Genomic DNA, 26330 nt, shown 5'->3' with positions numbered 1-26330 from the left:
GTAACTTGTACAACAATTTAAGCTTGATTTATACAGTATTTGGTGTTAGGAAACTTTTTGTAGAAAAACATTGCAAGAATAAAATATTTTACTTTAATTGTAAATATTGGCTGGGCAAGACCTAAATTTTAATTACTAAAAGATGGGTGTGTTAACATTTCTTTCTTTTGGGGGTGTATATTCCCTCTTTCAAATTATTTTCTTATTATTGGGAATTCTTTCTCAAATAAGAAATATATTTTGGGTTATTCCTTAAATTTTATTTCTATAGTTTCCTTATTCACAGCACAGGAACTCATGTAGGACTGTCTCCGGTGAGCTTCAAATCTTACATGATTATATGTAAGACAGTGCACATCTCAGGTTTGTGTGCAGCGATGCTTATAAAGAGATCAGCATTTTTGTTAACATTTTTCCACCTGTTTGAGATTGGCGCCTGCTCCTTCAGTTCTCAAGAAGTGCTTTATTGAAAGTCAGAAAGAATATAGAGTGTGCTACCTGTGGTTCTGGGTGTCTGCTAATAATAATTTGCACTGCACCAGGATCACAGTGGCTTAGCATAGCATAAACTTCATTAAGAGTTGTATTTTGTACTGAGGCTTCGTTAATTTCAATAATTTCGTCTCCACACCTACAGAGATATTAAAAAAAGAGAGACGGTGTAAACAAAACAGATTTTCTTTTTCTCCCAACTTTGTCTCACCCATGTGAAAGCATACAAAAAGCAAATTCATGTGGTTGACCTTTAATTTGATCACAGATTATATCATTATGTGTCTCTTCCTGTTACAGAAAACAGAATGGGAATGAACTGGATGTCAAGGTTTTTTGATCTAACTGCCTTGTCGCATGCAATTTTTGAGCTTTCTTCATGTTCAGCTCCGCATGCTTTGTGTCTGTGATCTTTCTGCTGTATGCAGCTCAGCTGCTGCTTCCACCTACATCTTCCTTCCTCCCTTTCACATTAACACTACTTTCACGTTTTTATGGTCTGCTAGTGTTATTTGAGGTGAGAAGGATGTTGTATTTCTGCTACATATGAATAACTTGTTAACAGAAAAATTCTAGTGACAAATTATTGTAATCCTGCTGACTGCTAGGCTGAATCTTTCTAGATGAAATCCAAATTTGGCCTACATGGAAACTGAGACTGCCCTTCTCTGCTCTACTGCAAATACCCACACACATTAAGAGGCTGACTGAAGGCACCGATTCGTATCATACAAACTTTCAAATAGTGTAAGACCACATTTCTTTCAGCTGAAGCCTTAGGCATGTAGAGAGGAGGGTTATAGAGCACTTAAAGTTAAATCCAAAAGCTTTCACTGCAAGTGCTGTGTTCTGTTCAATTCTAAATATGTTCAACACTACTAATTGGTCATAACTCCTACAAAGTGAATTTCTGCACTCCCACTAAAACTCAGTTCAGCAAATCTGTATTTCTGTTGGGCAAGAAGGGATAGAATTTGAGGAGCTTGTGTCAGGAAAAACTCGTGTTCAAACAAGCCAGAATATGCCATATGCTTGGGTTTTTCCAAATACTTTCTCATTTGGAAATCTCCTCCAGGAAGCATGCTATATGCTTGTCTAAGATCCCCAAAGCTAGCCCAGCCTGGACAAGGGACAATAATTTCACTGGGTTACTATATATTTGGAAATCCCACATATCCTAAATACGCATGCTCAAACCCTCCGAATAGTGCATATGCTTTAAACCCAAAACTCACAGAGAGCACTATGACTTCCTGTCCAAACAGGTCAAAAATAAACTTATAAAACAGAGAAATGCAAAACTTGTGGCATAAGATAGACACTCTTTCTCATCCTACCTGAGTCTCCCATCCATATGTGCCACTGAGCCTGGTGAGAGGGTGTGAATAAAAATCCCTGAAATACACTGGAAGTAAGAGATGCTGCATAACCCGATTCCAAGGCCAACACCTGGCTCTAAAAGAATTAATATTAATTAAAAAAGACATAAGAAACAGTCAAAACAAACCATGGGAGAGACCTTTTTTTAAACTGTCTTCAATTCCATTTTTTTCTATACAAACCAGAACCAAAGTATTATGTTCAATATTAGCTGCTGCTCCTACTGCTTTTGTCTCTTTTTGTTTTCTAATTTTTTTTCCCCTCATGATTAAAGTGAGTGCACACCACTTGGCTTGTGGGGTTCCAAGATCCGTTTTGCAATTCATTACTGGTGTGTCACAGACACAATGCAAGTTTATTTTGCAAAATATCTGTCATTACAGAAGAATTCAAATGACTTTACAAGAAGACAGAAACAAAAATTAAGGAGGAAAAAAAACAAACAAAAATTAAGGATGTGTAGCTATTATTTGCTATATCATCTCAATCCCCTTTCTGTTTTATATAACACAGCTTAAGACTTTCGTGAATTTACCCTCTTTGCTCTGGACAATCACTGATGTCGGATCCCATACTGTGTGTTTGGTAAGTCATACTGTTACCTCATAGAGACTTTGCTTTGTTCGTTGCTTTGATGTTCCAATATTTAAAAGTTTATTTCATTCTGCCAGTGGTTGTTTATAAATAGAAGATGATGACAATTGGAAAGGAGGTGAAAGAACTACAAGAAGATATAGATATGTATTTTATTTGTTTTTAAGCCTTTTCAAGAATGAAATTAACTTCTTGCATAATTATGGATAACAGTTGCATAATCTACTTAATAATTGGTAATCGTTGCCGAGAGGTTTACTTTTTCATGTGAAGCGTATGAATGTGACTAATGCTTGAGCGAAAAAAAAATAATGATTGGCTCTTGAGGACAGATGGTGTTCAAAAATCCTGCTGTTGATAGATAGCTGTTAGCACTGGCAGGCACCAACATCTAATTTAGTGTATTAAAAAAACTTAGTTCAGGAAAAGAATCAGGTTAGTGAGGAAAGACATTCTAAGAGCAAATGAAGAGTGTTTTGTCAATCAGTGCTTTGTTTCCGAGTGCTCAGTTAATTTTAGCACTTACCTTTGTTTAGGGTAACTTCCATTATGACCCTGTCATTGGGCTTTGTAGCATTTAATGTGAATGCTGCAGTTTCTGAACTGAAAGAGCTCTTTTCTTTGGTTATGCATGTATCGGAGCTCAGTGACTGACACAAGTGGGGTGACAGACAGCTGGAAGCAGAGTGAGGCGTGCTGAAGCTTGTCCTGACCGTAAGTGTCAGAAGACCCTTTTTGGCCTGCTAGAAAGAAAAGATGATGAATGGGTGGAGTTCACATGCACATTGTGTGTAAAGACAGAAATTGTTCTGGAAGGAGAGTACGTAACCTTGAATTTTTGTAAAGCATCATAATGTGTTAATCCATGCATGGATTCTCCATTCAGTTCCAGGATTTCATCACCTGGTTTTAAAGAGAAAAATAGTACTATGTTACTGTTACTGTATTGTGCAACAGGTTACATGATACATGTACTCAAAAGGAGTCTTGCAAATGCAATAATGGATGCTGGTGCAAAAGTCAATTATGGCTCATTTCAGCTTCGCTTTAATCTGCCTTTAGGTATCATTCTTTGGGAATCTGGAGTAGGAAAAGGAAGAGAAAAGGGATTTCCCACCTTCTTGTAGCCTTCCATCAGCAGCAGCAGCTCCACCAGGAAAGATGGTTTTGACATAGATGCCTATTGGTCCATAAATGCTGTCTTTGCCTCCAACAATACTGAAGCCCAAACCCTAATTTATGGAAGAAAAACTGTGTGAGACTCCATGTCCAATTCTCATAATAGTTCATTTGCAGCTTCTTCTGAGTGGGCAGTACTAGTCAACAAAGTAGTATAATCCATTAAAAAATAGTCAACCACATGCCAGTAGTAAAAGCAAATGAAAATTTCAGCAGAATACCCTCATGATCTGCTTTCTGTTTGTTGCAGTCAATTAATTTGCTGTTATAAACACACAAGAGGGTGTCCACATTCTTTTTTTTTTTTTTGCCCTTGAACCAATAAGCAACCTTGAGACTTTAATTTATCTGTTCTCCTTAATTTCCTCTCCCATATATGAGATTGATAAAAACCACCATATAAGGTCTTGATATTACTACTAATTTCAGACACAAATGGAGATCTTGTGGAGATATCTCTCTCTTACCCTCTACCAGAGTTAATGGATGTTCTAAGTTTAAGCAATGCCAATAGATCTCTGTAGGTAGATACTTCTCCTCTACTTATTCTTTGCCCTTTTTCCACTTATATGAAAATCAAACACTCCCTGCTACCCTTAGAAGGATGTTACAAGACTAATCCACACCTCTGAAGCCATTTAACATCTCTCAAATGAAAAGTGAAAGTACTGAGCTGGTGACATCCTCATAGGCTCCCAAAATACAGGCAACAAATGATTATTTTGTTAATGACGATACTTCATGGAATGATTTCTGTGAGTTACCTCACAGCTTAAATAGTTATAAAATATTAAATATTTTAACTTAAAAGGTTTTTAATGAATAAATTTAGAACCTTACTCAAACTCAAAAGCTATGTGTTTAAGTTCGTAGCTTCTGTATTCTGTTTTTAAGCATCTTAAATTACATTACTTTTGTAGCTACAACTATCTTCTTTTTTCTTCAGGCTTTATTGTGGGTTTTGCAAATCTTTATTGTTTTTTCTGAGGTCCTGTGTGTTCCTGATAGCTCTTGTTTTCCTTTGCAACGGAACCATCGTTATGGTTCAGCTCTGACTTGAAGGAAGCTCTAAGGTTGCTGTGCTAGTGCAACTTATGGATGACACAGTCTATGATTTCAAGCCTAGTTCCAGATGCCAAAAAGGGTGGCAGTGAATGTCAGTGTTGGTGTTGCTAGCTTGATGTGGAAAGAGGTTAAGAAGCAAGTGATGACAACTAATCAGTCCTGGCAAAGCCTGGATATGAATTGGCAACACAGAAGTAGCAACCTTAATACCTGAAGTCACTTTCCTGCACTTAGCAGCTTGCATCTGTGAAATGAAGTAAAACCTTATGGTAAATCAACAGAGCCAGTCTCACCTTCCCTTGTCCTTTCATCAATACGATGTTTGAGATTACTGAAGCCTGGGAGCCACAGGATGTGTGCACTAGCTGTGCTGTACTTAGTGATCTAGATGGCCTTGAAATTGCCTGTGAACATAAAAAAAAAAAAATCATCTTAATGCAGAACCAGAATTTTTTTTATATACATTAGGACAACTTATTTATTTAAAATTTTGCTCCTTACAATTGATGGTACTAAAGATTTAAAAGAAAAAAAAAAAATCAATTCTCTCTAATTTTCAGAAGCCGCTTGTTATTCAATCACTACTTACTGAAATTGCCCCACAGTGACTAAACTAGAGTGAACCTAGACTGTTGGGCCTTGAAGTGGTGCAATGGTGTAGAAAGATATATTTGTGCCCTCACTTGATTCTCCTATGTCAAAATCTCATTTGTGGCCATTAGGGGTCCTAAACAAGTGTTCTCATACTTGCCTCTAAGAACTGAACTAAGAAAGAAGTTCTAACTCCTTCCTTCATCTTGCCACTAAATAACTTTATCTTGGGACATATAGCACCTGTTTTCAGCATTTCGCCCAAAATATGAATTAGTGCTTACAAAAGTTTTTCAGACTCTGAACAACCCTGCGCTGCCTCCGTTAAGCTATCGCATAGGCTTCTTTCTGCTGCTGAAAGCAGTGAAGCACATCCTTTTTGCTTGATAGCCAAGGCAAGCAATTTCTCAGTGCTTTTCCTCCCTCCATTACACAGGTATTGGATTTTTTTAACTCCAGCCCCTGAGATTTGACCCATTTTAATGAATCTTTAATATAATATATAAAGAAAAACTCCTATTTGAACATGGAATTGGGTATTATGAACTAATTTAAGCACTGACAAAAGTCATTACCTAAAACTAACTATGCATGAAGTTCAGCAGGGCCAGAGTTAACTGCACTCATTACAAGTCCAAGAGAGTTCAACACCTTTTTTTAACGCAGCAAAGTGAAACTTTAACAGGTGTTGAAGTGTGTGGAACATCAGCCAAAATTTCAGCTTTTGCATATGTGAGAAAATAAGTCTCAATTTTGACATGAAAACAAGATTATTTATTCAATGTGGCCTTGGGAACATGATTAAGAAGGAAATGTCTGTGCAACACCAAAAGCATACTCTCTGAAAAGTATAAGTCTGCCAGGTCAGGGTGATTGCTTATTCCCTTGTGGATCTTCTGAATCTGAATCGGAAGTTTTCAAATTTCTTTTGCTTCTGTGTGAGGGGGTGCATTTTGTATTTCTGTGTGGTGGGTAACGATACCCAAAACCAGGATGCCGCCGAAGAGCCTCTGCCAGTGGGCAGCATCTGCCACCTTCCAGCAGGAGGAAGCCCAGCAAATCCCTGAGGGTCAGTCGGTCTGTACGGGTGGTGTTTGGGGTTTGTGCTCCAGTTTGCCACCTCCTCACCCCTGTTAAAGCCCTAGGTCAGGCTGTGGTGCCCCCACTTGAGGGAAAGGGCAGGGGAGAAGCTGCAGGTCCCTCAGGCAGGGCAGGAGGGGGCCACTGAGTGTGAGGAGCTTCACTTCCATCTTCCTGCTCCAGGCTTGAACCTGGGGACCTTCGTCCATAAATACCTATGCCCTCTCTACCCTGCCCAGCCTCCCCTCTCCCAGACTGTGGTGAATCACTTGGCACACATCTGGATAGCAAGAGACTGTCAGTCTCTAGCTTATGTTAACGGGGTTGTTTAAATATGTCCGATTCATTGTGGAGCAGAAAGCGGGATGCCTCACGCAGCCAGCGCAGCTAGGAGCAGCTACTACCAGCCACGAGGTGAGTCCATACCTGCTTGTGGCCATGGCTTGGCCAACGGAGGTGGCTCGGGAGGCTCGCGGCGGTGGGGCCCAAAGCTCAGGCCTGGGTTTTATCGGCCACATGCATAGAGCATCTCCATGGCCAGCGGCAGGGAGACGTCCGGGAAGGGCCTCTTCGACGGTGAGCTCTGAGGCGGCTCAGGGTGGCTACCAAGGTGGTGCGAACCACACAGAGGGGGATTTACACACACTGTAAAACCTGCTGGGGCAACGGGAGGGAGAAGCTGCTGAAGAAATGGGGTTTTGCTGGTACAGAGCCTTTCCCACTCTCCCACTCCTCGCAGAGGAGGGGTGGGGTTAAAAAGTGGAGGAAGCACAGTGCGCCATCTTCCCTTTCAGGGCCTGTGAGGAAGGTAGATTTTGGTGGGAAGGTGACTGCCAGGGTCATTGAGAGGTTCTTACTGGAGGCAGTTTTGTCTGGTTTTCCGGTGATTTCCTGTAGCACTTACTGGGGTTCTCCCTGCAGAGCAGTCCAGCTGTTGGGAAAGAGATTTGCGGCTGGTATGGAGACCGTGGGGCTGCCGGTCTCTGAGGGGCACGGCTTTCCGGGGCGCCGCACTGTCCATCTCCCCTACCCAGTACGGGTTTATACCTGTCAGACGTGGGGAGAGAGGCTGGGTTATTTCTCAAGCGTCGGACATTTCTGCACATTCATTTTATCAGGTAAATGTTACTTAGAAATGTTTTTCTTCTTGTAAATCTCTCTCTGAAGAGAGTGATCCTTTCAATCTGCACTGTGGGGACAGCCATTAACGTTAAATATAGTAGAAAGCAAAGGTGCCCTACCAAAAGAGCATTGGCCTGTTTAGAATACATCTTAAAAATGTAAAATGGAATCTTATGCAAAAAACCTCTGACTGTAGGATATTGAGAATATAAAAGCTGATGTTTTTACTCATCAGCAATTCTTAGCTAAGGGTGCCAACTAAATTTGGACAACAGCTGCAGTTGCTTTCGACACTGCAGTACCATCACACAATAAAGTGCTGTGCTGTGCACTCCCTGAATATTACAAGAGAAAAGATTACTTCTTTGCAACTTACTGGTTGAGTTACTGCGAGTCCGTTGACATGCAGCCTTACTGTGCAGGAAAACATTTTGTATTTCCAAAGGCTTTTCCTTACAGGTTGGCATCTCCTTAAATAAATAATAAAAAAAAAAGGCTTGCTATGCAAGAAATTCTTGGAAGTGTTCTAAACTTAAAAATAAAATTTCTCCTAATTTAGCTTGCACAACTTTCAGCCTGATTCAGAAAAAATGGAGCAAAATTAATTATTTAAAATAAATACGATGATAAAGGAGGACACAGCTCAAAACATTGCTATAAAAATGCTTGTAACTTGCCAAAAGTAATAAGATAAAAATAGATTCTGGTCTTTAGTTAAAATGGACGGAAAACTAATTGGACACCCCCAGTTGTTTCAGACAGCCTAACATTTTGATACATGGGTAAGCTGTAGCCGTGCTTGTCTAATTTCTGGAGATAACTGGTGCTTTTGGGTACTTGGTTTCCATCACCTTAGAAGGGTGTTATTTTCAAAAGGAAAATTCTTAGGCCCAGCTTTGCAATGGTGGATAGTGTCTAACTTCTGCTGATTCCAGAGGAATTTTTTTTAGCCAAAATACTATCTGGGTGTTTAAAAGCCTTTGAGGACTAGGTTTTGGTGTTTTCCAAAAATTCAACCCCTTCTACTTGGAAGCTCTTAGTTGCTTTTGAAAATATGGCCACTAATTCTAGTATTGAAAAGCTTGTAGGCAAAACATTAGTATTATATTAAATGCAAGTTTTTAGAACAGTTTGAAAATAAATAAATGATCACATCTGAATAAAAGTTGATGTTAGGAATAATTTCTGGACATGTATGGGTCCCGAAAGTCCTGCTTCTGTTGTGACATGGGAAATGCTATTGATCCTGAAGCAATCAAAGTTAAAGGAAGAACGTTACTAAATACAGACAGCATATGGAAGGTGACTGAAATATAGTAAACCTCTGAATATAAAAGGGTTTTGCTCAGCGATATTCTGCAGGGGCTAAGAAGGCCACAAGAGCATCATCAGAGCAGGATCTATATGTTCTAATCTGTTTGGAGCCAAACAAGACACAGCCTTTCTTCCAGAAGCCTGACTTTAGTAGTGCTGTTCGGAGATACCTCAAGAACTAACGAATGATAATTTTCCTCTTCGACAGCAGGTGGAGGCATTGCCAAGTAGCAAAATCCTGCTAGGGCTTTCCAGGCCCATTCCCCTAGGGAACTCTTCAGAATAAGAAAGAGATCATCTTTACAGAGCCATTTTGAAAATGATTTTGCAATGTTTTTCTTACTAGATTAGCTAGCTTGAAAAGACTTTGCTATTAACCCTTAATTAATTTGGTGCAGGCTTGTCTTTAAATGCACAGTTCACCTGGCTGCATCTTGGGTGGTGCTATGCCACAAAATTTTAATATAATTCACCTCTGAGCACTTAAGAATTTATAAGGAGAGAAAACAAACAAAAATCTTGGCATAATCCAGCAGACATCTGGGTCAGAGTGTTCACTGCTGTCCTAGAAAGAGGCACACTCAGACCTGATAGCATTTCCAGTCAGGGGTGTTTTCTCAGTCTAGCATCATGTCTCTGTGACACGATTGCAGATAATGAGCAGAAAGTGCCTTTTTTCCACTAATTTCAAGATCTGAAGCCTGCAACAAATCTCTGGCTGAGCTCTATTGTCTTCAAAGTGGCAACTGTGTGGTAGGGGACTGACTCTGTCCAGTCATCAGCCTCGAGTTTCATCCAGAATGTGCAAGTAAAAAGCCTTTGGTGCCATCTAGTTTGGGGTGGGGATGAGAGAAGCCTGAAATGAAATGGACTCTGTGAAAGAAAGATCAAAATGGTTTTCTAGTGAAGTATTTGGTGATAATGTGGGGTTGCTGACCCATTAATGCTGCCTCCTGTTCCCCTCTCTCTGTAGCAGACTCCAGTAACATTCACCATGGGAATTTTCTAGCTATAGATGCTAGATCCACAAAACTACTTCAGTACAGGGCATGCTTTCTGGTTTCTGGACTCATGGATCTTCCCTTAAACCCACTTCTGCCTTTGCTCAACTTCCAAATGGAAAAATAACACTGGCAAGCTATGTGTTTCTAAAAGGAGGGGTTGTACAGCCTTTGCTAGAATTTCCAAGGGCCTTGGCCTCCCCATAGCCTCTGTTTATCTGGGAAAAATCTATGCTGAAAGTCACCAGAATCTGACCACAAGAGGTTTGGGGTTTTGTCAGGAAGAGCAAAATCATGTTCTTCAAATGTCTGGTGCACAAATTCCCCTTCTCTCTCAAGTAAATGTCAAATCACCCCACAGCTGTGGGAGGGGACCACAACTTCCACGCTTACTTTGCTAGACATCATGATGTTCACCAGCCGTGTTGTTGGGTGAATGAGAGATTCAGCCTCCTTGCTGGACATATCTTTAAGTGATTGTCCATTTAGTGTTAACAGTTCATCCCTTTGGCTCAGACATCCATCCCTTAAAAAAAGAAAAAAGGAATATGCTTGCATATTGTTTTACAAAGAACAATATGGCACTATTGTGCTACCTGTCTCATTAACTGAGGAGTCAGCTGCAATCCTCCCTTTGCCTTGAACAGAGCTCTCATGAGATGTCTTGGTGTGTGATACACCCTATGCCCTGCTAGGATTTTTTCCTGTTGTTGCTCTCTTCTGCTCAGTCCTGGTGATCAGTGGCTGCCTTTCCACATATAGCTTACATCCAGGCTAAGATGACAGCATAGAATAGCCCAAGCCAGGCAAAATATTCCTCCTCTCTCACCATCTTGCATTTGCAAGTTGATCAGAGATGATACACTTTACTCCCTTTCAGGAACTTTGGCTCATACTGCTTGCCGGTGGCCTTGCTAGGCTGGTGATATCTGGTATTGCCCTCTAATAGGGCAACTAGGAAAATACTGTTTGAAAACTTCATGTTATGTACATTCTTTCATTCTTCCATGTCTTATTTCTTAGTGTAATTGAGAAGCATTAGATCCCTGAATGGTCACAGTTTTATATTTCTGTAATCTTGACCTGTCTCTCCAACTGTGGAAGCATTGTAAGAAGTGATTCCCAAACATCACTGCCTTTTTCTGAAACTGAGCTTCAAGGCATAGCTTGTCACAGAAAGCTGGTCATGCAAAATCCATGCAAATGACTGCCTAATAAGCTTGCTGACTTCACATGTACTGTACCTGTTTGCTGCGCCTCCAGTGGGCACGTGGCTGCCTGTGAACCCTTTCCAGAGAGATGCACAGTTTGGACTCCTAGAGAGCTTGATTCCTGAGCTGCTGTTCCCTGTGGTTGTACACAGCCTGCAGATGCAGCTGTCCTGATTCAGAAGATGAAAGGTTGCATGAAAGAAAATGTACCAAGGATGTAAAAAGTTACTTACGGTTATCTTGAGTCTTTTTAAGAAATGCAGAAACTGTTCTTGTTCTTAGAACCAGATCCCCTCCAATTCGAACAGGAACAGGCCTGTGCGGTTGTGAAAGAATAATTGTATTATAGAGTCAGTGTTTAAAAGAAGTTGTTTTTCTTAGGACTTCAGTGGCTTCTGGCTACAAGGGGGAAGTATTAGAATAGAGTGCCCCTTTGCATAGAGGGGAAGAGAACAGATAATAGACTTTTTGTAGTAAGTGGGTAAATTTTGCCTATGCTAACTATTATAAGAAAAGACAGGGAGGAAAATAAACATATGTCAGAAAGGGAAATACTCTGGAAAACAGAAGAGGTCTGAATGGAAAATAAGTGTATACAAAACACTAGAAGCTCCACCCTGGCTGCTGACTTGTTAAGTGGGGGTAGGGGAGCAGAGAGAACTGCAGCAGTGGAAGATTCTTTGTCCACTCCAGACTGGTTGAGGTTGCTGTAGTCTGTGTGTTGCATCTGGAAGGCTAATTGTAAGCACATTTTTAACTCAGTTATGAATCATTAACATATGGCCATACAGAAAGAGTCCTAAGTCATATGAATAAGTAAAGTAAAGAATAGATTGACTAAGCGCATGAAAGACAACACATTTGTCTAGCAAATATACTACTGCAGCACCAATGCGCGAAGACTTAAAAATTCTAAAGAGACAAGGAAAGCTGGAAAAAAGCTTGCACACAATTTCTTTTCTATTTGCTTAGTAAATCTCCTAATTCAAGTATTCGCTTGTTCTGCTCCCAGGTGAACCCACTTCCTCTGCCCTTACCAGCCTCTTGATACTCCACATGGCGAAGAGGGCTCTCAGTGTATCCTGGATCCGGGCTGGTTCCCAAGAGTTTTGTATGACTGAGGTATGTATTTCTGAAGGGGAGGCAAATTTCATATGTTACGACAGGCCACAAAATATAGCAGTGGTCAACTGTCTGTATTGCTCTTGGGTCTGCTGGTCAGACTGGCATGAGCTGTTTCCAGTTATCTGTAGTCGTCTGAATAGCACAAGGAAAGCTGTGTAACCACCTTCACCATCAGTAGGGTTTCATTCTTTTGCCCTAAGCAGAGTTCATCCAGCCCTGAGGGTTAGAATCATTATGCCCTTTCACCACAAATCAATAGGGATCACATCATACCTGACTTACACAAACTTCAAATTTATAGCAATGTCAATAAAGGTCATTATCTTCCAGGTTGACTGTTGAAGCCTGGCTCCCATTCCGAGAGCTGCCAGTATAAATCTAAAGCTGTGAATGAATTATTTAACTTTGAGCCCTAGGCTCGCTGCAGGCTGAATTCAGTAGTTAATGCATAAGGGCTATACTTGTGTTGACCGACTTGTTAACTCTGTGGGTTTGCTTGCATTCCAGATTGTCTGCCATTAATGAGGAGTGTCTGAATTTTACGAAGCCTCTTTTTGTTCATGAAGAGTGCTTCTAGTGAGTAAGAGGTAAGTGTATAAGCATGGACAGAGTTCTATTTTAAACCAGTTTGTTTGAACTCTAGTATTAGTTTTGGAGCGTCTATATTTACTTTTCACCCAAGGTAAATATCTTGGGATATACATACTTGAAATCAGGACTACGTTATGCTCTTTTTTATCTTATGGCAGTGTTTTGAAGTCTTTGGCATGGCAACAAAATAAAAATCAGAATTCTGATGTCTTAAAATTTCAAATCTTGAGTAGCAAAAATGTGAGTTACCTCTTCTGTTTATTTGTATTAGTGTTTTGTTTTAGGTATCCAAAAGAAATTACAGGCCAGATTCTGCATACACGAAGCTCACCGTGTTTTGAATAGCATAGTGTGCTTGTTCTAAAACATGAGAAAAGTAAGATAGATATTAAAGGTAGAAAACTATTCTTCTGGTTGGCTAAGTATTTTGAGACCTCAGCTGATCCTGGATTGGGACTGTTTTGAAAGAATAATTGTATTATAGGGTCAGTGTTTAAAAAAATTTGTTTTCCTTTTTTTTTTTTTTCTGTAGTCAGAATTCAAGTTTGGACTTGCCAACTTCTCTGCTTAGGAGTCCTTACTCTTGTGCACTCCTCACTTGAAATATCTATATATCCTCTCACCGATACTGGTCAGGCACTCACACAGAACTTTGCATAGCTGTTCACGCTTCATTTTGTTCTTGATTTTACCTTAATAGTGGGCCTTTGCTGACTGTCCCCATCTCATCCCTGTTAAGAGGACAGTTGTGCTTATGCCCTTCCTGTAACTTGTACTCTGTGAACAGTTGCTGTGTTCATGGTGTTTATAAAATTCTTCATAATTAATTGTCCAAAAGCCTTTTGGCTCTTACCAGTTTCACAGGACATCACAGGGTGCAGCGAGTTTAGCTCTGAGGTTTTTCATTGCAGCTCCATGTAAGTCCTTTGGGGAAGACATTGCATTTTATACAGTGGGACATGTGCCAGGCTGGAAATTCTGGTTTGAATTGGGACATACATGTGAAATGACATCAAATATAAACTGATATGTATACTCTTTCTGAGAGCATGAAGTTGCATGCGCTTAGTCAGAAGGAAAGTAGAGGTTAAATCCATTGTACACTGCAGAAAAATCTTGGGAACAACTTTTGTTTAAATCTGTAGTCATCTTAACAAGTTGGGCTACATTTCAAATAAGCTCTGTGTGTCAATCGTTTCTGCAATTCATTTATGTGAATTACTTTAAAAAAAAAGATTTTATTGGACTGTAGGGACATGTGGCAAATATCTGTATGTTGTCAACATCTGCACTTTTTTGGGTCCTGGATATAGATAAATATATTCATATCCAAGTTATTGCAACATGACAGAAAATTAATAAAAGCTGTTCTTTAGAAAAATAAACATTTGATCAATTCTTGTGCCAGCAGTCAATTTGCTTTGGGTTTTGTTCTTCAATATCTTTTATTTCCTGTCTCACTTATTATTTTATGCATAGAAATACTGCTACGGTTCCAAGAGTAAAGACAGTGTTTATTTTGCATCCTCCTCTTTTTTAAAGTGTCCTGCTCATTTTGAAAGGTGATTTATAGCTCTGAATGAAGTAAATGCTGAAAATTTGGTAAAATAAGTTTGGCAGGTTTGGTGTGTGGGCAGGTGATTCTACGTCAACCTTGCCTACTCATTATTGGCACATATGTTTAAACGTATATTTGCTGCCAGTGAATAAAATGTCTCTGCTTATATGCTTTGCCACCGAGCACTTCAGGACTCTGGAGAAACTTGTATCTGCATTAAAAATATCCACTCATCGCTGTGAAAATAAATTTATGAAAGTCTGTGGGACTGCATTAGAAGCAAAATTTGTCTTTAAACTGAATTTGCTTGGCTCAAAGATACAAATCAAAGGTGGAATTCAAGAGCCTTCCTGAATGTGTTTTTGTCACAGGTGAGAGTAGATTAATGTTTTATGTGTTTAGTTCTGGAAAAGTAATTCGCACATCCAGGCCAACTCTTTCCTCCTGCTCCCCTTTTTTGTCATGCAAAATGCAAAACTTCTGAGGACATTTTTCTATCTGCCTTTTAAAAGATTTCTTTTTCCTTCATGCTCTCATTAGACATTTCTAGGCCAGAGTCCTGTCTCAAAACATCGAATTCCAGATGTTGTTTAGAAATAAGGGTAACCATGGCATCTGTGGAAAACTGAAAAACTTTTGTGCACTCTTAACGTAAGACACAGTAGTTAGATTGTCTGAAATGAAGTAAAGTGTTATACAAGGCTAGTTCAAGTAAGGTCTTTGACTCGGTTAAGCAAGCATATGACAATGAGCTGATTGACTGTTGTTTTTAGAAAAGAAAAAAAAAAATTTAAAAAATCTAACAGCAGTACAGTAATGAATTTAAATATTTAGCTTTTCTGGCCTCCTGACTGAGAAGTCTGGGATTTCCAAGTTGAAGATTAAGAGAATACAGTTTTGGGGGATTTTCTTCAGGAAGTATTTTCTGCATCAGTTCTAACAAAGAATGGGCCACAGTCTCTCTGGCATAAACTGATGTGACTCCACCGATTCTGACGTACCCTAGCCAATGCCTTGGTCTTTTAAAAATATTTATAGTAGATGTAATTCATTTTCCCAGCAGCATATTCCCTTTGCAATTAATAAAATGGCAAAAGCTATAAAACCTTTGGATGATGCAAGAAGTTGCATGGGATTCAGGTTCTGCCCTAGATAGACTATTCAGCACATCAGATGTTACAGATGGACCTTTCCACCCATCATCTGGCCTTTGGTATGTTTTTCTGGGAGCCTTTGCCCTGGCCCATATTTTGCAGCACACACTGTCTTAATATAACAGCCTCTTTCCCAACTTGCTCTGGGGATAACATGGCCCTGATGTCACAAATGTAAGAAGGCTGGGAAGACAAGTAGGAAAAGGGAGGAGAACACGTAAATGTCTAAATAAATGCAGTCTTCTCTCCTGGCTTTGTTTTTCCATCCTGCTTATGTTTGAGACATTACAGTTTGTTTTCATAACACTTGTCCTGGTACCAAAGGGCCAGCTAACTGGTGTTTGCAGAGAGGGAAGTTAATAAAAATATACCCTGGTGATGACCAAGGGAGAAAAATGACCTTTTGCTTTTTCCCTCCTTCAAGCAGAGGGTCAGGGACCAATGGAGACAAGGCTAGAGAATTTTCTAGAACTGAGTGGAGCCATGCAGTCAGATCAGCTTGGATCCAATGTTTGCATAAAGAGTCAGCCCTTCCCTGCTATAGTTTATTCTAGATGTTATTTCAACTCTACTACCAGCCCCTCTGGCTGGTAATTCTTGGTGCTTCCCAGGGTGTTGGTGGTGCAGGGAAGAGGTAACAGAATGCTTCTTGAAGCAGCTCTCAAACCCAGCAGAGACTGTTGTTCCCTGAAGAATAAGAGCTGATATTATCTAGTCCTGTCTGTTCTCCCTATGACTGGCGTAATTTCAGACTTTGTAATGACATGAGCAGGCAAGGCCATCTCCCACAGTGTTTGCTGTGACAGTGCACAAGGGACCAGACACTGCTTATAATTTTTTGTTGTTTTCTTTTCCTTTCAGGCCACCTGAAAATTGCTGATTTTGTGAGAAGTGAACTATAAAGGAGATCTGCTCGTTTACAGACTGACAAGCTGTCCATACCAAACTAAGCACACCTCATCTTGGAAGCTAAGTGGTCTGGGAGCTGGCAGAACAGATGATACCCAGGTAATCCTGGGTGCTCTAGATGCAGTAGGTAATAGTCAATGTGAGTGAATATTGGAACACAGAAACCATATTAATTAGAAGACTGTTCATCTGCTCTCATTGTTGCTGACAGTACAATAGAGAAGTGAAAAAAAATCTTTGCTATTTAGAATATATAATGAAAGGAGATACTTTGAAGAGGATGTAGGAGAGTAATGGAAACTGAGATGTTCTTTCCCAGGTACTATCTCACAAAGCGTAAGTTGTTATGTGCTATACGATTTTGATACAGCTTTTCTTTGCCTGGATGTACATGCTGATGTATTATTTGCTTCTACTGCTTTCCTGTACAATCAGCCAGGCAGAAGGAGAGAGATGGCTGGGAGCTTTATGAAGTGATAGTCCTTAGTAGGAACATCTGTGCTTACCTTTCTGCTGTGCAACATGCAGACGAATGAAGCTACTGTTGCAACACACAAAACGTGCTGAGGATACAGAGAATAAAAGGAAGAATGTGGCATTTGGTATGAAACGGGGAGTAGTTAGGTGATGCACTGCTTCCTTCACTGCTCCTGACTGTTGCTTTCTCCTCCACTCACTTCACTTGCTTTAAAGTATTCCATGGTCCACTGTTTCCTCTTCTCCTGTCTTTGTAATGCAATGCTCTCTCTTCCCTCTCTATTTCCCTTTTCCCAGGTTATCTCCTGTTTTATTCTGTTCTCTGTATGTCATGGCAGCAGCTTTTCTGTGACAAAAAATGACTGGAAATAGGGCTCCAGCAGGGAAGTGAGATATCTGTGGCAGTAGGGTAGGCTGAGGTCAAAGCAGAACATAACCACTAAGGACTGTTACACAGGGCCCTATGTGACATACAGTGGTCATGTCTTGGCAAGATGTAAATGACCATCTGGTCATCCAAATGTCTGAGGTAACTGCATAGTTCACATGGAGGTAGCACTGACTGAGGTTTTTGCCCTGAATGTAATGAACCACTGAATAGTTCTTGATGGGCTCCCATTTAAGTCTTGTCCTAACCACATGTCCTTCCACCTGTTAGAACTTCTGTACAGATGAAAGGTCAATGCTGGCAGCTATACATGTTGAGTCTGCTACCATCCACATACTGTCGGAAAGAAGTTGCCTAGAAGATTGTAGTTATAAACTGAAACCCCTATCATCAGGTATTGCTCACATACCATCACAGTAAAAGTGGTAGGCAGCATCACAGGTAAATAATGTCCATTCTCTGCCCTTTTGGTGCACTAACGGTATAAATCCAGACTATGGATGTTTTGGTTAAAAGCAAAAATATCTGCACAGCTACAAGTTATTTTTTTTCATCTGTGGTCCACCCTTTGCAATACTCCTCACAAGAGCCAAATTTACCCAAGGTTGTGGTCCCTTCACACACACTTGCTAGCACTGCGCTAGGAGTCAGATGACAGATAAGTGGTGACATCACTTTGCAGTCCCACCCCAATCAGTATAGTAATATTGGCACCAAAACCTGTGCGCGTTTTGTTGAAAAAAACAATGAACAAGACCTGGTATCATAAGAATTTCATCCTTCTGAAATTCTCTGGTATATAATAAGATCTGAAGCTCAAAGTCTTTTCTAAAGGTAATGCAATAAGAATGAAGTATTTCTGTGGGGATTCTCATCAGTCTGATATAGGTTGTGCTCATGCTGCAGTGCTTCCCTCAATGGCTACAGCAACACTTTCTATTGGAGACTGAAGTGAAGGGAATTGATGTCATGATGCACAGATGCTCTCTCTTCAAAAATCCTCCTCTTACCTCTCATTTCCTTGTTGTAAATAGGACCTAGTTTCTCAGACTGTTAGTAATGGGACATACAACTGACTGTTTTGGATCCTAAAGATTTTGGAGTCAGGAAAATGTGCTTCTAATACATATGCAGAAGTCCTGAAACACTGTTTGATTTGCTCATGCTTAATGCAATAGTGAATCCCACGCAGTGGGCTGAGTATGGCTCAGAGAGATAAAGTTTTTGAACAGAAGAGAGGAACTAGTATTTGGAATACTGATGTTCCAGGTTGCCCCATAGCTCTGGGGAGAAGGGAGCATTAAGTCATGTAGGACTTTTAAACATTCTTTTCTCCTTCTAATATGACAGCAAAAATTAAGTTGTTCAGTTCTGTGGCAGTTATTAGCACCTTCAGAGTCATGCTTAGGGCTGCAGGCACTGGAAAGCAGAATAATAGTGGAATATCCTCAGCAACACCACAGAAAAAATGGAATCAATTTTCTTGAACAAAGACAAGGATCCTTCAGTTCTGAGTCACACATCATGAATTTCTAAGTGTCACATGGGGATGGAGAGAGCGAGTGTTATGCTGGGACTTGAAAAATGCTTGTTGACTCCTTTCTTAAAGAGAGAGGTTTTAAGCTTAAGCTCTCCAAGGCAAGTGGTACAGGAAGATTGTTCTGACAGGCTTGTGCCTTATGGAAGATAGAGATCACTGCTTTCATAATATAGGGCAAAGCCTCAGCAACAGTAATAGAGGATAAGGTCAGTGTCGCTGTTACCAAAGTTCATCCTATTTAGCATGCTGAGATAAGCCTTTTTAGAATTGTTCGCTGATCCATGACTCTGAAAGGTATGGAAGACTAGAAAGTAGCATCTGAAGAGGTTTATATTGCTATGAGAGCTCTGGAGAAGGAATTTAATGTACCCATTGTCTACAACGGCACTAAGCAACCCAAACGCTGCTGTGTAAGGGGCTGGGTTGCTGACTAATTTATGTCACCATCCATCCAGGCTCCTGATGCATCCTATTCAGTGACATTAACACACCAGCCTAAGAGTGGATTTACACACTTAGCAGTTATATTTTATCTATGCAATGGCATTAGTTATGAGACTTATTCTGTTCCCCAGATCCCTATTTGAGTTGCTTGCCAGCTATAAAAGAAATTACCTAAACTTACAGTGTGCAATAAGATACTGACTAGTTTCATATGTGTATAGATCACAACGGTTATTGGAGCCCTGCATATTTTGGAGGTTTGCAAGCAAGTAGACTGTGGCAGCTGACACACACCTAAGAAAGTGCTTCAGCTTTCTTAAAAGAGAAGAGAGGGGAGTCCACAGAGGCCAGCTCCTTCTTCGCTCACAGAAGGAAATCAGCAGAGGGCATATGGACTGTTTCCAGAAGGGAGAAGGTGGTGTGGTTTTGCCAGTGACCGAGTGTATTTTGGGACTTGGGTCAGTGTCACCTATTTATGCTTTCTGTCAGAATGAAATAGAGAGTTAGGTTGTTTTTGTCCTCATGCTAGGACTTTGCTGGGGGCTCACATCCAGAATCGTGTCCTGCTGCAGTCTTTGCAATATTGGGCTGCACGCTGTGATCATTAGCAAGAAACTTGAGGAGTAAGGGAAGATTCTGATTTTCAGTACCACTATGCCGCTGTGTATTTAGACATAGCGGTCTAGTTTTAGCCAATTTATATTGAAAGTATGTAAAATAAAATAGAATATATAAGAAAGAAATATTTTAAGTGAATCAGTTCTTTCACATAACCCACTGTTTGCACAGGCAAAAGGCATATAATAAGGGAGGCGCCAGGAGGACAAAAATTGTATTAAAAGACATCATACTTGCAGTAAGGTCCCTTTTACACATCACACCAACAGGTAGAGAGAAAGTGGAAAAATTAAGATATGTCACTGAAAAAGAACTTTCTAAAAACATCTAAAATATTGCTCAGACTAAAAAATTGTTCAGATCATTAGGGTTAATACAATCACTTCTCGATTAAAGAATAATATTGTAACATGAGGCTGTTAAGAGTTTTACATCTCTAGGAAAAAGTGACATCTCTGGTGGTTTTAGAGCCATAACTACCTCCTTCCTGAATCAGAGAGAAAGAACATCTGCCTACTGAATCTCCTATGTCTTTCATAGTATTAATATAATTCATATTTGCATAGCTTGTGAGATCTCATGGTATCACACTTTACAAATGCACTTTACTATAGTATATTTTATATATATTATATAATATATAATATATATATAACTTATATATAACAACTTATATTTTGTGCTGAATACTATGTTACAGGTAGAAAGCACCAGTCTGAATATACCGAGTGGCCTAGCAGTCACTGATTTCAGCAGAACGTCAATCAGAAGAGTGTAACAGCACAGCAGGGAAGCTAATATATTTTCATGCGGTTTATACAGAGCAGGAACACTGCAGGCTCATAGGCTCTGAAAACGCCAAGTAGAATCCTGTGTTCCTGAGAAGTATGAATTAATCCATTTAGGAACCATTGCAATGGGAAACATTATAATATGCTGCACTGAGTTGCCTACCTTGGTGAGTAACTTTCTTCTCATGTTGTTGCAGTTGTCATTTGCTGCAGCTCTGGACTGGACCATGCTGGTGATCACACACGGAGGATAAGGTGGGCTGTCTTCTGTCTCTGATGTGCGTGACAGTTGTGTTCTAGGACAGCAGTCAAAATCCTCTTGACCCCAACTGGTAGAGATCTCAAAGGGATCAGAGTATTTCTCATCAGGACTTGACCCATCGTCACTGTTTCTGGCATTGCAAAGTATAAGTGATCTTGAAATGGAGCGAAACTTTCTTGACTTCCTGTTCCCAGCATTGCTCTTTCGATCCATCTTCAGAGAGCTGGTGGTGCTGCTCTTTTTCCTATCGTTCTCCCATTTATGCGGCATGATACTTTCAATAACTTTCTCCGCTTCTCTGGTGCTAAGTATCCTCCAGGAAAGGAAATATAAAAAGTAAGTTGTAATATACCCCACTTTCTCCCACTTAATAACCTACACTACTGAAAAGCCCTAATGAATAAATCGAATCAACAGAGCCTTTCAGTCTGCTAACAGCCACGTGATATCTCATGACTTGCTAATTCTGTTTCTGTGCAGTGCACTACTAAATTCTCCTTCACCTTTTCATTCTCTTCCCATGCTCCCCAAGCACAATGGAGTGCTTTTAATAAATGTTTTTGATGCTTCCATTGTGCTGCTTCCTTTGGGCTTCTGCTGAATTTGCATGTTGAAATCCCAAATTGAAAAGGAAGATACTTTAAAAGCATTATTCTATCCTCCTAACGTTATTTGGAAAGAGGAAGCCCCTTCTGAAGTTTGATTCATGAAACCACTATAATTCAAAGAAGATTAATCAAATTGTCGAGGTTACATTCTCTGCCTGGCACTTCTGATTTGTAAGTGGTTTAGCAAAAGTAGATCTTAGCCATGAGAGAGTAAGGAATGTCAGGCTGCTATAAAACTCCTACCTTTGCAGAGCAGAACTCACTTAAGACCATGCATTTAACAGTAACAGACAGATCCAGTAAAGCACTTAAGATGTGAATATCTGATTAGGGATTGAACTCTATAAAGGAATACAGCTCCAATACATCAATCAAAAAGTGTCCCATTAACAGAAATGGTTTGTTTCAGCATATGATTCAACATACAAAATTAAGATGAAATGGAAGAAATGCTATACAATCAAAATGTGGCAAAAGCTTGAGCTTTTGCAAAATGCGTAAAGTAATGAGTGTGTTATAACAAAGGGGAGCTTTGTTAAACTGTTTCCTTTTTCTTTCAGAAAGTTTTCTAGAAATATTTTGGTAGGTATGTGTCAGTGCTGAAAATTTAATAAGCGGAAGTCTAAATTAATTACTTTGATGTACTCGATTTTTATTATAATATTTTTTTATATAAACTTTTCTATCTTTTCACAGTACCTAACTGATACTGTATGCTGCCATTCCAGAGAAAATATCTATTGAAACTGAAGGATTTGCATATCAAAGATGCTATAGGTGTTATACAGAAAACTGAAAACCAATGTAATTTGAAAAGCACTTCTCAAGTATACTATTGAGAGAAAAATGTTGTACATTGTGCTTTAAACTGGGTTGTGTTTACTTGTTTGTTTTTTTCCCCTGCTTCTGTGCAGAATTAGGTAGGTATGTATACGCTTTGTACCTGAAATGCCACTGGTGATATAGAAATAGAAGGCATCAGATTTTCTAAAGGCTTCTTACAGCCACAACAATAAAAACAGGCTTGCAAGTGCTGACCAAGCCAGATTCATATAATAAATCCAAGCCAGGCTTATAATGAATCTACAGGATTTTTCTTCTGTTTCGGTGCTCCCCCCCCCCCCACACACACACCCCCCCCGCCAAAGTAACCAGGAAAAACAAAACCAGATGATAAACACTATGCCATTGAGTACCCGTCTAAATGAGCTATATGGCATTGCTGGAGAAATACACGATTCAGCGTGAATTTGAATTTGGATTTGTAAAAAAAAAAAAAAATTTGCACATAGATTTTTCAGGAGCAGAAAAGAGGTCCCTTCATCTCTCAGGGAGAAGGTTGTTTATTTGTGCAGTCCTTTCTGGCATTTTGATAAGTAATGCTCCTACAGCCTTCCCTAATAACTTATTTCCCATCATACCAGTCCTAATATTGCTCTGCTCCCTGATGTCTCTTTTGCAAAACAAAATGCCTAACACCTCAGAAACTCATGCCCTGAGTACTGGAACTCATCAGATTTCAGGACACTACTCCAGGGCAAAGTTTAAGTTTGAAAGTATCCAGAGAACATCTCCAGTTCCACAATGCTGGTGTGTTTTCTGCCCCTCTCCTGTCTGTCTTTGGGATCCTCTCCACTCCTCTGGGAGAGTCTCACCCCACAGGATACTGAGGTTACTGGGATCCCAGCCTCCCCCACGCTGGCATAAGGGAAGCTTTAAGGGTCAAACTGAACTATCATATTCTCTGTTCCCTTCAGTACACAGAATGTTCTACTTCTCTCCCCCACCCCCAGAGTAGCCTCTCTTCTTACGAATAACAAGATTTGCAACCGGTGTGGATGGGGGACTGCCCAACAGCACAGACACGCTCCTTTTCTGTTATGAGCAGGAGAGCACATGCTGAATAAAAGGACATCTAAACCTATGTGTAAGGATACAGAAGCCAGAGGGGATGGGGAAAGGTATGACATCAAAGCAGTTTAACACCTCAACTTTGTGGTTGATATGGGGTCTTATTTCTCCAGGATTAATCTCCCTTCCTGCGCTATTGAAAGAAACTACTTTTCAGAACCTCTGTGCAGTAATTGATTTTTAAGTAAGAGATGAAAAGTGATATGAATTATATTAGAACAATAATTTTGAGAACTAAAATATGTAGTTATTGGTGTAATTCAGCATCACAAGTTTGCAATTTTTGTATGCTTTTTTTGTTGATTGCATTAGTTAAAAGCTGACTCTTATCCCTACTAATACATGAAGACTTTCAAGGTTTGGAGAATTTGTTTGTTTATTTTTGAAAAGACAATTCTTAGTGTTTTGTTAACCCTAAAGCTTTAGTCTACCATAATACATATGTACCTAATTGCAAGTTTTGAGTTGGGGAATCACTGTTAGCATTCCCAGTGTATTAGGAAATTAATCTTGTAAATCTTGATGTTGCTTTTTCTGTACACCTGAAAGTAGGTAAAAATGCAGTCTGGCACACTAGACCAGAATACAGAGTTGAAAAAACAATAGGATGGCTAGGATGAGGGGAACTTCTGCAAGTGCCTCCCCTCCGCACCTGGGTAGGAAGCAACAGGGCTAACTTGATGAAGGTATATGGAATGCACATCACTTGAAAGTCTGCAGCAGGGATTGTTGCTCCTTCTGCAATTCTGGCAGCCGCTATTAGACACTAGCAATAAGAAGGTCAGAAATGAGCCCAAGTTACACACTCAAACCTAAACAATCTTGCCTAGGGGGGAAAATAAAATAGCACTTGTCATTCAAGGATTTCAATGTTGTACAAACATTAACTGCACTCTTACTTCCCCAAAGAGAAAGAATTAAAAAAGAGCTATTAAGCACATGGATAAGCAGAGGACTTGATAGCTTAATGGTGAAAATACAGCTCTCCGGAGACCAGCTTGCTAGAACGAAGGACGGAGAGGTGCAGGAGCCCTTTCTCCCTGTGCCTGAAGCTGCTGAGCATAAGAGGCAGTACTGCCATCAGTGCTAAATGCTCCAAGAGGTGCCTCTCTGACTGTGATACGCATCTGGGATGCAGAGAATACACAGAAGCACCTGTTGAAACAGTGAAGGAAACATTGTTTTAAGTGCATTCTGCCATCCCACCCTCCCTGCAATGCTCCTGAGGAATTTTACTTTATGCAGAGGGAACATGTCTCTGGCCCTGCTGCATCAGCTATTTCCTCCACCCCCACCCCCATCTGAGCTCCATCGGCTCAAAGACCAAGTTTAACTCTGAATGACTTACCTAGTATCTCAAAGCAAGCCAGCGGGCTGAGGTGAAAATAAACCCCGTAGACCTGAAGACTTCCAGTTAAGTACTTGCTCTAAGTATTAGATCACAGCCCATCTTAACTAAGGCAACATCCTTTCCAGAGCTGCTGATTCAGGGTTGCATAAGTGACAGAAATATAGGAGGTACCAAAAACATAGTCTATAAGTTTTCCAATAAAAAATCCAGAAATATTATTGTACATAGAAAACAATATCACAAGTGCTAGAGAAGCTTAGTGATTCATTGCTATCTTCCACCAAATTTAATTCAAGGTATTGGTGGCATGGACAATTACTTCAAAGTCAATTCTCCAAACCATTCATCTTTTCCTCCAGTGCACTCACTGCTTGTCATTTTCTCTTGCCATTCTTATACCTCCAGCATGCCTGATGGAAGTTGTCTGTGGTTTGTAATGCAAACCAAATGTTCTTTCTCTGCTGCTTTTCCCCCCCCCCCCCAAGTTTGTTTTTCCAGCTTTAAGTCTAAAAAGCCCTAACTTGGTCTGTCTTCTGCAAACAAAATACATGATTTGAGCTGTGCCCATTTGGTTCAAATTTTTGGTTGGATATTAAACCAAGCATTTACAAGATGCAAATAATTTGGTGTAGCTCCCAGATTGAATGTGAATGCTCTGCTGTTAACCGGACAGTAGGAAAGATAGAACTTTTCTTTACTAGCAAGAACAAGATGAGTTTTAGATTACCAAGTGCTAACAGCGCGATATCTTGCATCCAATTTTAATCTAGACCTTGTGATCTCTGTCAGATTCATTACTGAGCAGTACTATTAGCACTGAGCTATTGCAGATGTCTAGGATTTCCAGGCAGTAGGAAGAGTTAGAGATTTGGAAGTTCTCTAATACAGAGTAAGAAATTCTTGGAGAGTTGAATTTACTGTTAAAATTTTTTTTTTAAATTTATAAATCCTTAATTGCAAAATAAAAAATCAAAAGGAGGAACTTAGAACAGCAAGGCAGACAAACCTGACTCCTGCAGAAGGCTGTTCCTCTTCATAGGCCTGGCAAAAAAAGACAGAGTGAATAATTGAAAACACACTCTCATGGTGTCACGTGACTCAGTTTCAGTAATTCTGCTCAGTACATTGGAACAGAGCTATTGTTTCCTAATTGAAGAAAATGTCAGCAAGGATAGATAAACAAAAGCAATGGGATGAAGCATTGGGGAAACTGTTTCCAGCAGGCTCCCAGCTACCCGGGGAAGGCAAGGCCATTTAAGGAGTTTGTGTCATTTGTTTTTACCCATCGCTCTCTGGTCCTAGGATTGATGGGGTTCAGGCGTGTTAAACCTACTTGGGGGAGGTGAGGGGGGCCAGCCAGAATCTGTGCTAATCAAGTGCAGGATTTCCTGCTGGAGGCCAAGATGGCAAGCATGTTTCTCATAATTTTTAGCAGACATTTTAAACATTAAGGTAGTAAGAATTTCATAGGCCACTTCTGCTCCAGAAGCAAAACATAATAGGAGCTGCTTTTGAACGCTAAACCCTTGCATGGTACACCATGAAGTGGCATGGGCCCTTTAACCTCTCCTCTG

General features: G+C 40.1%; 1 protein-coding gene across 1 annotated transcript in view; it reads right to left on the bottom strand.

Moving 5' to 3' along the window:
* IL16 (interleukin 16) overlaps positions 1-25793 on the bottom strand; it is a gene marked incomplete at its 5' end in the record, with an annotated part of 37300 nt that extends 11507 nt beyond the window's left edge. The window contains 12 exons of the mRNA XM_082004904.1: positions 499-631; positions 1830-1947; positions 2993-3206; positions 3296-3369; positions 3584-3698; positions 5004-5114; positions 7286-7428; positions 7880-7973; positions 10236-10344; positions 11063-11199; positions 20788-21199; positions 25747-25793. Coding sequence (XP_081861030.1) covers positions 499-631; positions 1830-1947; positions 2993-3206; positions 3296-3369; positions 3584-3698; positions 5004-5114; positions 7286-7428; positions 7880-7973; positions 10236-10344; positions 11063-11199; positions 20788-21199; positions 25747-25793 — 1707 coding nt within the window. The remainder of the gene's footprint in view (positions 1-498; positions 632-1829; positions 1948-2992; positions 3207-3295; positions 3370-3583; positions 3699-5003; positions 5115-7285; positions 7429-7879; positions 7974-10235; positions 10345-11062; positions 11200-20787; positions 21200-25746) is intronic.
* Between the last annotated feature and the right edge of the window lie 537 nt (positions 25794-26330).

The sequence above is a fragment of the Phaethon aethereus genome (genome assembly GCF_964289735.1).
Source record: "Phaethon aethereus genome assembly, chromosome: 12".
Classification (NCBI taxonomy): domain Eukaryota; kingdom Metazoa; phylum Chordata; class Aves; order Phaethontiformes; family Phaethontidae; genus Phaethon; species Phaethon aethereus.
Note: the sequence above shows the minus strand (reverse complement) of the source record. Positions and strands in the feature narration are given on the sequence as shown.